Source organism: Scyliorhinus canicula, chromosome 2 (genome assembly GCF_902713615.1).
Source record: "Scyliorhinus canicula chromosome 2, sScyCan1.1, whole genome shotgun sequence".
Classification (NCBI taxonomy): Eukaryota; Metazoa; Chordata; class Chondrichthyes; order Carcharhiniformes; family Scyliorhinidae; genus Scyliorhinus; species Scyliorhinus canicula.
Genome location: NC_052147.1, coordinates 79,234,069 through 79,246,845, shown reverse-complemented (window position 1 = coordinate 79,246,845; position 12,777 = coordinate 79,234,069). Strand labels below are relative to the sequence as shown.

General features: G+C 49.1%; 2 protein-coding genes across 8 annotated transcripts in view; one reads left to right on the top strand and one right to left on the bottom strand.

The window, feature by feature from the left end:
- The window catches only part of LOC119955159 (neuronal PAS domain-containing protein 3), a 1,584,282-nt gene that overhangs the window by 1,023,206 nt on the left and 548,299 nt on the right, over positions 1–12,777 (top strand). The window lies entirely within an intron of this gene.
- Positions 3,327–3,697, bottom strand: LOC119962470 (60S acidic ribosomal protein P1-like). The gene is made up of 2 exons (XM_038790422.1): positions 3,627–3,697; positions 3,327–3,552 (listed from the first exon to the last, which is right to left on the bottom strand). The coding sequence occupies exons 1-2, from the start codon at positions 3,695–3,697 to the stop codon at positions 3,327–3,329; spliced, it is 297 nt and encodes a 98-aa protein (XP_038646350.1).

Below are 12,777 nucleotides of genomic sequence, written 5' to 3'. Positions count from 1 at the left end.
CTTGTCCGTGGTGAGTTTTGTGGCGGGTGAGAGCAGAGAGTCCAGCCAAAAAATTGCAATCCCACTGGCATAAAAGCAATTTGCAGTTCTCCCAATGGCAGGTCAGGACCCCACTGACTAGTGGCGTGAACGTTCATTACCATCTCGTAAATGCTCATTAAATCTGAAACTCACTGGAATCACGTGACGCCGACTTTGTTTTTACAAATTTAGAGTACCCAATTCATTTTTCCAATTAAAGGGCAATTTAGCGTGGCCAACCCACCTACCCTGAATATCTTTGGGTTGTGGGGGTGAAACACGGGGAGAACTGTACAGTGACCCAGGGCCGGGATTGAGTCTGGAACCTTGGCGCTGTGAGGCAGCAGTGCTAACCACTGTGCCACCATGCTGTCCCACGTGATGCCTTCTAATCTTGCATCGCACCAGTAGGACATCACACAGCCAGTGCCAACCTGGCAGTGCCAACCTGTGACTGGGCGGGCCTCTGAGGATCCCAATTGAGAGCAGGTTCCTGTTTTGTGTGGTGGAGGAGTAGAGAGCCGAGACCTTTGGAGGGAGCGGGCATTGAGGGGATGGAGTGGGCATCAGTGGCGGAGGGAGCACAGACGATATTGCCGTGGTGGATGTTGGGGGAGAGCCCCCAATAGTTGCACGTGGTGCGGTGGGGACGGGGGAGTTTAACATCAATTCTGATTGGGGTGCGATGTTCTCTGCGGAGCCAGCCTTGCTGGCCCTATCAGGCCCCGTCCTGCCAGACTGACAGCATAAATCACACCCGATTTATTTTTATCAGAGTGGCTCAGGGTCTGGTCTGAAAAAAATTGGCAGTGCATCTGAAGAGGTACATACTGACTTTCAGTCAGAGCCTGATACACTGACAAATTATGGGAAAATTCCACCTACCATATGGGAAAATACCATCCACTATATATAACAGGCAGGCTTTCTTCCTTCTAAACAGTTAATCCATTTGTCTATCATTAACTGATGCATGTTGTTTTTCTCACATGCTGAATAATATGAAACAAAACAATGAAAGGTAATCTTGCCTTCTTAACTCATCTGCAAGAAAAAATTCCTCACCTTTACTCATAAAAGATGTTTAGCTGTACGCTGGCAGCGAATCTGTCACTGATACAAAGGAGAGGCAATATGCCAAGTTTTCTTCACAACATTGCTGGAATTGAACAAAACAGTGCAGTTTCAGTAACTGTATTATCCACTCATCAGCTGACATTATCAGTACACAAACTTCAACAGGCATGAAGACCTGTGGCCTGGCAAATTGCACGTACGCCCCCTTGTTCTCTATAATTATGTACCACAAGCGTATGTTGTATGAGTTTTCAGTCATAGAACAGTCAGTTCCTTTGCCTGAGTCAGAAGGTTGTAAGTTCAAGTCCCACTTCAGAGTACATGATCTGGGCTGACATTTCAGTGCAGTACTCTGAGCACTCAATGTCTCCTCTAAAAAATGAGAAGACTAAGTTGAGGCCCCATCTGCCCACTGAAGTGGACAAAAAAGAACTCATGGCACAAATTGATTACAAATTGGCACAAACTGGTTAGTATCCCATTACTGTTATTGGACCTTGCAGTGGGAAAATTATGTGTCCTACATTGTTATGGTGAAAATACTTCAAAAGTACTTAATTGGCCAGAGGTTATGAAAGACAGTTCCTAACTACTTTACAAGGTTCATTCCTTCTTTTTCAATAGTTCGGCTAAAAATTGTTTTAGGGTAATTTTTGTGTATTTCTCGGAATTGACTTTATGGTTTATTAAAGTATCAAAGGCATCAACATCATTTTCAAATTCCATCAGTTTACACTGAATAATAGTGTTAGTGATTCTGATTTTGATTCTTTGATTTCGGTGTCACGAGTAAGGCCAGCATTTATAGCCTATCTTTAATTGCCCTTGAGGATGTCGTGAAGCACCTTCTTTACAAACTGCAGTTTGTATGGTTAAGGTACTCCCGCAGTTCTGTTAAGCAGGAATTTCGAGGATTTTGACCAGTGACAAGAAAGGCCCAAGTCAGGATAGTATGTGACCCAAGTAGGGAACTTAAGGTGGTGTTGTTCCCATGAGCTTGTTGCCCTTGCCCTTCTAGATGGAAGAGATCACAGGCTTGGCCGATGCTGTTGAAGAAGCCTGCCGTGCATTTAGTAAATGCTACTCGCTGCTGTGTGGACCACTGATGGAGAAAATGAAGTGTTCTGTTGGATGGCTGCCAATCAAGCAGACTGCATTGTCCTAGATGGTGTTGAACTCCTTGAGTATTGCTGTAGTTGCAACCATCAGGCAAGTAAAGAGTATTTATGACACTGCAGGCTTGTGCCTTGTAGGTATTTTGGAGAGTTATGTGGTGAGCCACACACAGCAAAATACCCAGGTGTCTGATCAGTTGTAGTAACCACAGCCTTTTTGTGACTGACTCAGTTGAGTTTCTGGTCAATGGTAAGCAAGGATGTTGATGATGAATGATTTGGTGATGGTTAGACTCTCCCTGTTGGCGATGTACATTGTCGGACACTTGAATGCCAAAAATATTACTTGCTACTTTATTAGCCCAAGCATGGATGCTATTGATGTCTTTTTGAAAGAGGAAAGGACTGCTTTATTGTATTAATAATTGAGAGCTGTAAAATCATCAATGAAGACCCCCACTTCCAATGTTATAATTGAACAAAGGTCATTGATGGATAAGCAGAACGTGGTTAGATCTGGAACCCTACCTTGAGGAACTCTTGCATCAATGTCTTGTGGCTGAGTTGATTGGCTTCCAATAATCATAAGCATCTTCTTTTGTGCTAGTTGTGTGCCAGCGCTGGCGAGTTTTTATCCTGATCCCCATTAACTTCAGTTTTTCTAGGTCTCCTAGGTCACACACTTGGTTGTCCATAGAATTCCTCCAGTGCAGAAGGAGGCCATTTAGCCCATTGAGTCTGCATCAAGCCTCCAGAAGAACATTCACCTCGGCCAGTGTTTTTCAAACTTCTTTTCCGGGGACCCATTTTAACCAACTGGCCAAACTTCAGGACCCACGCCGGCCGACCTTCTGGACCCACACCGGCCGACCTTCGGGGTCCACGCCGGTCGACCTTCACGACCCATATTTTCTCTTACCTTGTTTGCTGCTGACAAAATGGTGGAATCGCAATCGCGCCCAAAGCACGTGATGATGACGTTCGGCGGCCATGACCTTCTCTCTGCCTCTCTCAGGCAGGAATATTACATGGAATTTTTAAAAAATCTTCTGCTTTTCCAATTGCGCAAATTCGTGGTCTTCAGACGCAGCAGCCGGCTTTTATATTCAACTTTTATTTATTTTTTGTAAATTGGAAAAATGTTGCACCGCACGTTAAATGAAAGAGACCAAAGCCCATGTCATTGTCGGACTCTTCAGATTCTTCCTGTTTCTTCTCTTCCCTTTTCTCTTCAGCAGCAACAGGAGCAGCGGTGAAAACAACTGCTGCAGAAGCTGGGGCACGATGATCAGCACTAACATTGCAGATCAGACTATTGATGTCAATATTAGCCAATGCCTTGGCAAACAGACTAGGCCAGAAAGGATCAAAGGTCACACCAGCTGTTTAATCAGGGCATTGAGTTTGTCTTCGGTGACAGTGACCTCATCATCGTGAAGGATGAACGCGCTGTGGATATAGGCGAGTTCCGAGATGGAGGCCATGGCGCTGAATCTCTGCGGATGGGTCCGATGGTGCTAGTCTCCGGGGGGAAACTCAACCTCAGCTTCGTTCAGAAGAACCGAGCACTTCCAAACCGGGCAGAGTGATCAGCAGCCGGCTTTTAACTATGCCGGCTGGGAGCGGCCATGTTACCAAAGAAAAAATGCGGCCCCATGCGCGTGCATGCCCGCTCATCGATGCACATATGCATAGTTTTGCGCATGCGCACCGATGATCGGGCACGCATGCGCAGTGCGGCCGCATTTTAAAAATATGTTCATGGCCATTTTGAAGGCCGCTCGCAGCCAGCATTGTTAAAAGCCGGCCGCTGTGGCTGTTGCGGGCGGATGTGCACAATCGGAAGCCCCGCGACGGACGGCTTCTCGACACCCGCCCGCGACCCACCCCCTGGTCACGCCCCCAATTTTAACAATGCCTGACCTAGGCCCACTTCCTGTAACTTAAACTGCAAAGGCGGGATTCTCCTACCCCCCCCGCCGGGTCGGAGAATCACCGGGAAGTGGCGTGAATCCCACCCCGCCGTTCTGAAGCCGGCTGCCGAATTCTCCGGCGCTGGTTTTTGGCCGGGGGCGGGGATCACGCCACGCTGGTCGGGGGCCGTTGGCAGTGGTCCCCCCAGCAATTTTCTGGGCCCCAATGGGCTGAGAGGCCGCCCGTTTTCGGCTAGTCCCGCCACCGTGGATTAGACAAGGTCCATACCGGCGAGACCTGGCTTTGAGGGCAGCTTGTGGAGTCCTCGGGGGGGGGGGGGGGGGGGAGGGGGCATCCGGCCCTGGTGGGGTGGCCCCCACAGTGGCCTGGCCCGCAATCGGGACCCACCGATCTGCAGGCGAGCCTGTGCCATGGGGGCACTCTTTTCCTCCGCACCGGCCTGTGTAAGGCTCCGCGATGGCCGGCGCGGAGAAGAAACCCACTGCGCATGCGCAGGAATCATGCCAGCGGTTCTGAGCATGTGCCAGAATGTGCTTGCGCTCATGCGCATGCGCCAACTCGCGCAGGCCGGCGGAGGCCCTTCGGTGCCGGTTGGGGCGGTGCCAACCACTCCAGCTCCGGCCTAGCCGACAGAAGTGCGGAGGATTCCACACCTTCCAGGTGGCTCGACGGCGGAGATGTTCACGCCACTCTTTGGCGCCAGTACGGCCCACCCCGCCGATTGCGGGAGAATCCCGTCCCAGATGTTTGGACACTACGAGGCAATTTAGCATGGCCAATCCACCTAACAGGCACATTTTTGGATTATGGGAGCAAACCAGAGCGCCCAGAGGAAACTCACACTAACACTGGGAGACCATTCATAGAACAGTACAGCACAGAACAGGCCCTTCGGCCCTCGATGTTGTGCCGAGCTTTGTCCGAAACCAAGATCAAGCTATCCCACTCCCTGTCATTCTGGTGTGCTCCATGTGCCTATCCAATAACTGCTTGAAAGTTCCTAAAGTGTCCGACTCCACTATCACAGCAGGCAGTCCATTCCACACCCTAACCACTCTCTGAGTAAAGAACCTACCTCGGATATCCCTCCAGTATTTCCCACCCTAAAGCTTATAGTTATGCCCCCTTGTAACAGCTACATCCATTCGAGGAAATAGTCTCTGAACGTCCACTCTATCTATCAAATTCCACTTAGTCACCGAAGGTCAGAAGCAAACTCTCCCACTGTGCCAACCACTGTGTCATGTCAATGGCAGTCTCTCTTCTTCTTCTCTGAAATTTAGTATTTTTCCCATCTTTGGTCCCGCCTGGAATGGAGTGGTTTTGGAACCCACTGTTCTTCGGTCTGTGCAACACTGAACCCAGTAATTACTGACTGTGAGTAATTGCAAGGAATGGCACAAATTATTAGGACGGCAGCATGCCTTCTACACACCGGCATGAAAAGGTCTTCTTAGCACTTTAGAATATTGTCAATCGTCATTACTGAATTACAATTTCCAAAGTGTCTACTGTCATCATAACACATGAAATCTCCTCTGAGAACATACTGAATGAACAATGTCTTATTTCAACATATCTAATAGATTGGTCGCAGGAAGTTGAATTTTTCCAACAGCTCCTCCAAACCCCTCCTCTCCTCCCACTCCACTTGGGCCAATTGTTCCTAGTTGCCCTTTACACTCTGCTCACCTTTGTTCTGCCATTCGCACATTTTAGTCTCCTGGGGCGAAATTCTGCCCCCGCCGTGGCAGAGATTCTCCGCCACCCGGGAAGTGGCGGCGGCGGGAATCTCGCCACTCCGATCGGAGAGGCCCCTGCGGTGATTCTCCGGCCCGCGATGGGCCGAAGTCCTGCTGCTGGGAGGCCTCTCCCGCCGCCGAGGTTTGAACCACCTCTGGTGGCGGCGGGATCGGCGGCGCGACCGGGCCCCCGGGGTCCTGGGGGGGGGGCGCGGGGCGATCAGACCCCGGGGGGTGCCCCCACGGTGGCCAGGCCCGCGATCGGGGCCCCCCGCTCAGACTCCGGGCCAGTGCCCTGGGTGCACTCTTTCTCTTCCGCTGCCACCACGGCCTCCGCCATGGCGGAAGCGGAAGAGAAACCCACATCGCGCATGCGCCGGTGGTGACGTCAGCGGCAGCTGGGCGCTGACGTCACCGCCGGCGCATGCGCCGACCGGTGAAAGCCTTTCGGCCAGCCCCGCTGCCGGGGGTGCCGGTTTTTTGCGCCAGTCTTCTGGTGCCGACCGCTCCGGCGCGGGGCTAGCCCCCAAAGGTGCGGAGAATTCCCCACCTTTGGGGAGGCCCGACCCCAGAGTGGTTGGTGCCACTCCCCTACGCCGGGACCCCCCGTCATGCCGGGTAGGGGAGAATCCCGCCCCTGATGTGCCACTATCCAAGTCCCTCTGGGTTGAAAATTCGAAGATTCACCACCTTCTGAATGAAGAAATTCCTCCTCATTTCAGTCTTAAATGGCCTGCCCCATATTCCGATACGATTCACATTCATCTTTTCACACCCTGTAAAGGTTTTGTATGTTTCAATGAGATCATCTATCTTTGAAACTCTGGACCATACAGGCCCAGTTTCTCAATCTCTTCACGTAAAACAATCCTGTAATCCCAGGGATTAGTCCAATGAACCTCTGCTGCACTCCCTCCATGACAAGTATATCCTTCTTTAGAGAAGGAGACCAATACTTCAGGTATCGTCTCGCCAGGGCTCTGTACAATTGCAGCGAGACATCTTTACTCCTGTAGTTATATCCCCTTGCGATGAGGCCAACATACTATTTGCCATCCTAATTGCTTGTTGTGCTTGCATGCTAGCTTTTAATGATTCATGAACAAGGGCACATGGGTCCCTTTGGATATCAACACTTCAACATCTAACCATTTAATAAGTCTGCCTTTCTGTTTTTTCCACCAAAGTGGATAACTTCATATTTACTCACACTATATTCCATCCACCATTCAATTAGCCTGTCCAAGTCTCCTTAAAGCCTCCTTGCATCCTCCTCACAACTCACATTCCCCACCTAGTTTTGTGTAATTTTCCTTGAAGCTTTAAAGAACGATTTGCATTTATTTGGCGCCTTTCATGGCCATTGGATGGCTCAAAGCTCTTTACAGCTTAATGAAGTAGTTTTCAAGTGTATTCACTGTTGTAATGTAGGAAACAGGCAGCCAATTTGAATATTTCCACAAACTTCAGTGTGATAATGACCAGATAATCTGTTTTTCTGATTTGTGGAATAAATATTGGCCAAGACACTGAGGATATCTCTCATGCCATTCTTCAAATCAAAGTTAGGTGGGTGCCTCAGCCACCCAAAGGGTTTAAATGGCCTCAGGGCAGGAATCAAGCAGTATGTGTACCACTACTGTTTTAAGTCATTGTTACAGCAATGGTCAAAATAATTTTTCTTTTTCAAGGGTCCTTGAGATTTTCTTAAGGGCTAAATTTTTGTTTTTTTGGGGACCTTCGCAGTCTGTCCCTCTCAGTTTCTCTGCTTTGTAACCCTACTGCCCCACAGCCTCTCTAACACTCCTCTTTCCTCTCCCCCCCTCCCCCCCGCAGACTGTTCTCCCATCACAGCCTCTACCCACACAGCTTCTCCTCCCCCCCCCCCCTACAGGTTCTTTCACCCCCCTCCTTCTGTGCAGCCTCTTCCCATTCCGGCAGTCTCTCCACGCCACCTCTCTCTCACCGTCACCTTGGTGCTCAAATTGATGCGGCACCACCCTACTGTCCCACATTATTCCTCCGATCACAGGCTGTGAATGAAAGAGCAGCTCCTCACCAATTCCCTCACTTCCACGTATGGGGTGACTTGTCTCGCATTGATGAGCCGCGCGATTAGATTTTCCCATGCATTTTGGGGAATTCGGTGGCTGAATTTGCCTGCTGCACCAGTGTATTTTGAGCGGTGTGTTACAGTCAGTTTCATCTGTGCATTATCTGCCGCTTAACTGCAACAAGAGGAAAAGGATATATAACACATTTGCAGATTGCAAGACACATGGCTCATTGATGAATTTCCAGTATCACTTTTATTGCATTTTCACTATTGATATGAGTACTGCAAAACACAAATATTATCAGTACCAGGGACACTGGGAATTTCAACCCAGAGTGGCAGAAAGCTTGCTGGAATGCTGGCGATTAATTTTGGAACAATTCCTGCACTGCTATATATCTACATAAGTGCAGTGCTCACGCCGCTCAGTGAAAGGGGCTGTAAGACTTATCTCAATTGTGTTAATTAGTTCCTGTGGAAGTACATTTTCCTTTAGTTTGGTACATTAGTAGTCTTAAGTAATGTTTGATCGGTGTTAAATTTGCTTTGTTTGTTTGTTAAAGTAAAAGTCTTAAAACAAACGTGGATTAGGGGCAGGTGGAATGGGAGACTAAACAAAAGTTGAAAACTATCGGGCTTGCTGGGGGGTGGCTGCCTCAGGCGGGACGGGGAGGAAATAGTGGGTAGTGACTTGGTGCCAAATACATGGACTTGGGGTGTCCCGCTCGGGATCAGGGTGGCCTGGCTCAGACCGCCATCGTTGCAATCTGTCTTTTAAATGCACCTTTGGTGCTACTTACAGGCTCCTGGCTGCTCACACTGCTCAGTGCTGCCTGTGTCCTTTGAATGCTCAGAAGGCCTCTGGTCACCTGGGATCCCACCCAGGCCACCACTCTAGACACCCTCAAACCCCAGCTGTATCATCAAGGGTCAAGCTCAATCCGCCTCACCCATGTCCAGCAATGTTGCCCATGCCGCCCCACCCTCATCCCTGCCCCATGCCCCCACCCCCTTCTCCCCATCCCCTATCTCCTCATGCTCCCCATACACTCCCCGCCCTCCACTCAAACCCTCTCCCCACACCCTCACAATAAACGACGGGTACGGCTCACGATGCTCCCTCTGTATCCCCGCAGGAGAAGGTGACCCATGTCTATTCTCCCACAGGATCGCCATCCGATGGTGCCGGCCCATCCAGGGTGGTTCCCCCCACCCTGCCTCCCCTGAGAACATGTCAGAGGAAAGCTCTGAGGACATCAGCACAGAGATACACCCGATGGGTGACAGTAGTGGGCAGGCCTCTGAGGCACATGCTGGTGAGCACCACACAGTTGCTGATGCACATCAGGTGGCGATAGGAATGCCTGGGCCAGCCAGCAGTTGAAAGTCTGATGGATCTCACGACTCAGCTGTGTCCCGGTCAGACGCTGAGCCTCGGGACCAGGTTTATCCAGAGCTGATGCAGATGCTAGGGAACGCCCATGAGATTCAGCAGGTTCAGCAGGGGATGTCAGCGACCCTCCAGCAGGCCCATAGCCGATTGGAAGAGTCCCAAAGGCTAGGAGCGCAGGTGATGGCATCAGCAATGCGTGGCACTGAGGCCAACACTGCTAGGTTGGCGACCGCAGTGGAGAGGTTGGTGCACGACATCAGCAGCATGAGTGGAGGTGTCCAAGACATGGCTCAGCCAGTGGCGGCCATGGCTGATCACATCGACAGCATGTCCCAGCCACTGGGGGACGTGGCCCAGTACCAGGTCGACCACAATGAGGCGCTGTGGGGCATGTCTCAGTCTCAGGTGGGCATTGGCAAGGCCCTGCACAGCACGTCCCAGGCGCTGGGGGTGGTCTCCCAGTTTTATGTAGGCATAGTCGAGGCGCTGCAGAGCTTGCCCCAGTCGCAGGTGGTCGTTGCCGGGGTGCTCCAGAGCATGTCTCAGTCACTGTGTTGCAGACATCGGGGAGCCGCCAGGGCTAGCAGAGCCATATGACGCAGGGAGGGGCAGGGTTCAGCTGCCCCTCCGCCCCGAGGTGAACCTCAGGGCCAGCCACATGAGCACCAACCAGGAACAGGGGGCACTGGATACCAATCTGGAGTCACCCTATGGAACATAAGAACATAAGAACTAGGAGCAAGAGTAGGCCATCTGGCCCCTCGAGCCTTCTCCGCCATTCAATTAGATCATGGCTGATCTTTTGCGGACTCAGCTCCACTTTCCGGCCCGAACACCATAACCCTTAATCCCTTTATTCTTCAAAAAACTATCTACCTTTACCTTAAAAACATGTAATGAAGGAGCCTCAACTGCTTCACTGGGCAAGGAATTCCATAGATTCACAACCCTTTGGGTGAAGAAGTTCCTCCTAAACTCAGTCCTAAATCTACTTCCCCTTATTTTGAGGCTATGTCCCCTAGTTCTGCTGTCACCCGCCAGTGGAAACAACCTGCCCGCATCTATCCTATCTATTCCCTTCATAATTTTAAATGTTTCTATAAGATCCCCCCTCATCCTTCTAAATTCCAACGAGTACAGTCCCAGTCTACTCAACCTCTCCTCATAATCCAACCCCTTCAGCTCTGGGATTAACCTAGTGAATCTCCTCTGCACACCCTCCAGCGCCAGTACGTCCTTTCTCAAGTAAGGAGACCAAAACTGAACACAATACTCCAGGTGTGGCCGCACTAACACCTTATACAATTGCAACATAACCTCCCTAGTCTTAAACTCCATCCCTCTAGCAATGAAGGACAAAATTCCATTTGCCTTCTTAATCACCTGTTGCACTTGTAAACCAACCTTCTGTGACTCATGCACTAGCACACCCAAGTCTCTCTGAACAGCGGCATGCTTTAATATTTTATCATTTAAATAATAATCCCGTTTGCTGTTATTCCTACCAAAATGGATAACCTCACATTTGTCAACATTGTATTCCATCTGCCAGACCCTAGCCCATTCACTTAACCTATCCAAATCCCTCTGCAGACTTCCAGTATCCTCTGCACTTTTAGCTTTACCACTCATCTTAGTGTCATCTGCAAACTTGGACACATTGCCCTTGGTCCCCAACTCCAAATCATCTATGTAAATTGTGAACAATTGTGGGCCCCACACGGATCCCTGAGGAACACCACTAGCTACTGATTGCCAACCAGAGAAACACCCATTTATCCCAACTCTTTGCTTTCTATTAATTAACCAATCCTCTATCCATGCTACTACTTTACCCTTAATGCCATGCATCTTTATCTTATGCAGCAACCTTTTGTGTGGCACCTTGTCAAAGGCTTTCTGGAAATCCAGATATACCACATCCATCGGCTCCCCGTTATCTACTGCACTGGTAATGACCTCAAAATATTCCACTAAATTAGTTAGGCATGACCTGCCCTTTACGAACCCATGCTGCGTCTGCCCAATGGGACAATTTCTATCCAGATGCCTCGCAATTTCTTCCTTGATGATAGATTCCAGCATCTTCCCTACTACCGAAGTTAAGCTCACTGGCCTATAATTTCCTGCTTTCTGCCTACCTCCTTTTTTAAACAGTGGCGTCACGTTTGCTAATTTCCAATCCACCGGGACCACCCCAGAGTCTAGTGAATTTCGGTAAATTATCACTAGTGCATCTGCAATTTCCTTAGCCATCTCTTTTAGCACTCTGGGATGCATTCCATCAGGGCCAGGAGACTTGTCTACCTTTAGCCCCATTAGCTTGCCCATCACTCCCTCCTTAGTGATAACAATCCTCTCAAGGTCCTCACCTGTCATAGCCTCATTTCTATCAGTCACTGGCATGTTATTTGTGTCTTCCACTGTGAAGACCGACCCAAAAAACCTGTTCAGTTCCTCAGCCATTTCCTCATTTCCCATTATTAAAACTCCCTTCTCATCCTCTAAAGGACCAATATTTACCTTAGCCACTCTTTTTTGTCTTATATATTTGTAAAAACTTTTACTCTCTGTTTTTATATTCTGAGCAAGTTTACTCTCATACTCTATCTTACTCTTCTTTATGGCTTTTTAGTAGCTTTCTGTTGCCCCCTAAAGATTTCCCAGTCCTCTAATCTCCCAGCAATCTTTGCTGCTTTATATGCTTTTTCCTTCAATTTGATACTCTCCCTTATTTCCTTAGATATCCATGGTCGATTTTCCCTCTTTCTTCTGTCCTTCCTTTTTGTTGGTATAAACCTTTGCTGAGCACTGTGAAAAATCGCTTGGAAGGTTCTCCACTGTTCCTCAACTGTTCCACCATAAAGTCTTTGCTCCCAGTCTACCTTAGCTAGTTCTTCTCTCATCCCCTTGTAATCTCATTTGTTTAAACACAAAACACTAGTATTTGATTTTACTTTCTCACCCTCCATCTGTATTTTAAATTCCACCATATTGTGATCGCTCCTTCCGAGAGGATCCCTAACTATGAGATCATGAATCAATCCTGTCTCATTACACAGGACAAGATCTAGGACCGCTTGTTCCCTCGTAGGTTCCATTACATACTGTTCTCGGAAACTATCGCGGATACATTCTATAAACTCCTCACGGTTGCCTTGACCGACCTGGTTAAACCAATCGACATGTAGATTAAAATCCTCCATGATAACTGCTGTACCATTTCTACATGCATCAGTTATTTCTTTGTTTATTGCCTGCCCCACCATAACGTTACTATTTGGTGGCCGACAGACTACTCCTATCAGTGACTTTTTCGCCTTACTATTCCTGATTTCCACCCAAATGGATTCAACCTTATCCTCCATAGCACCGATGTCATCCCTTACTATTGCCCGGATGTCATCCTTAAATAACAGAGCAACACCACCTCCCTTA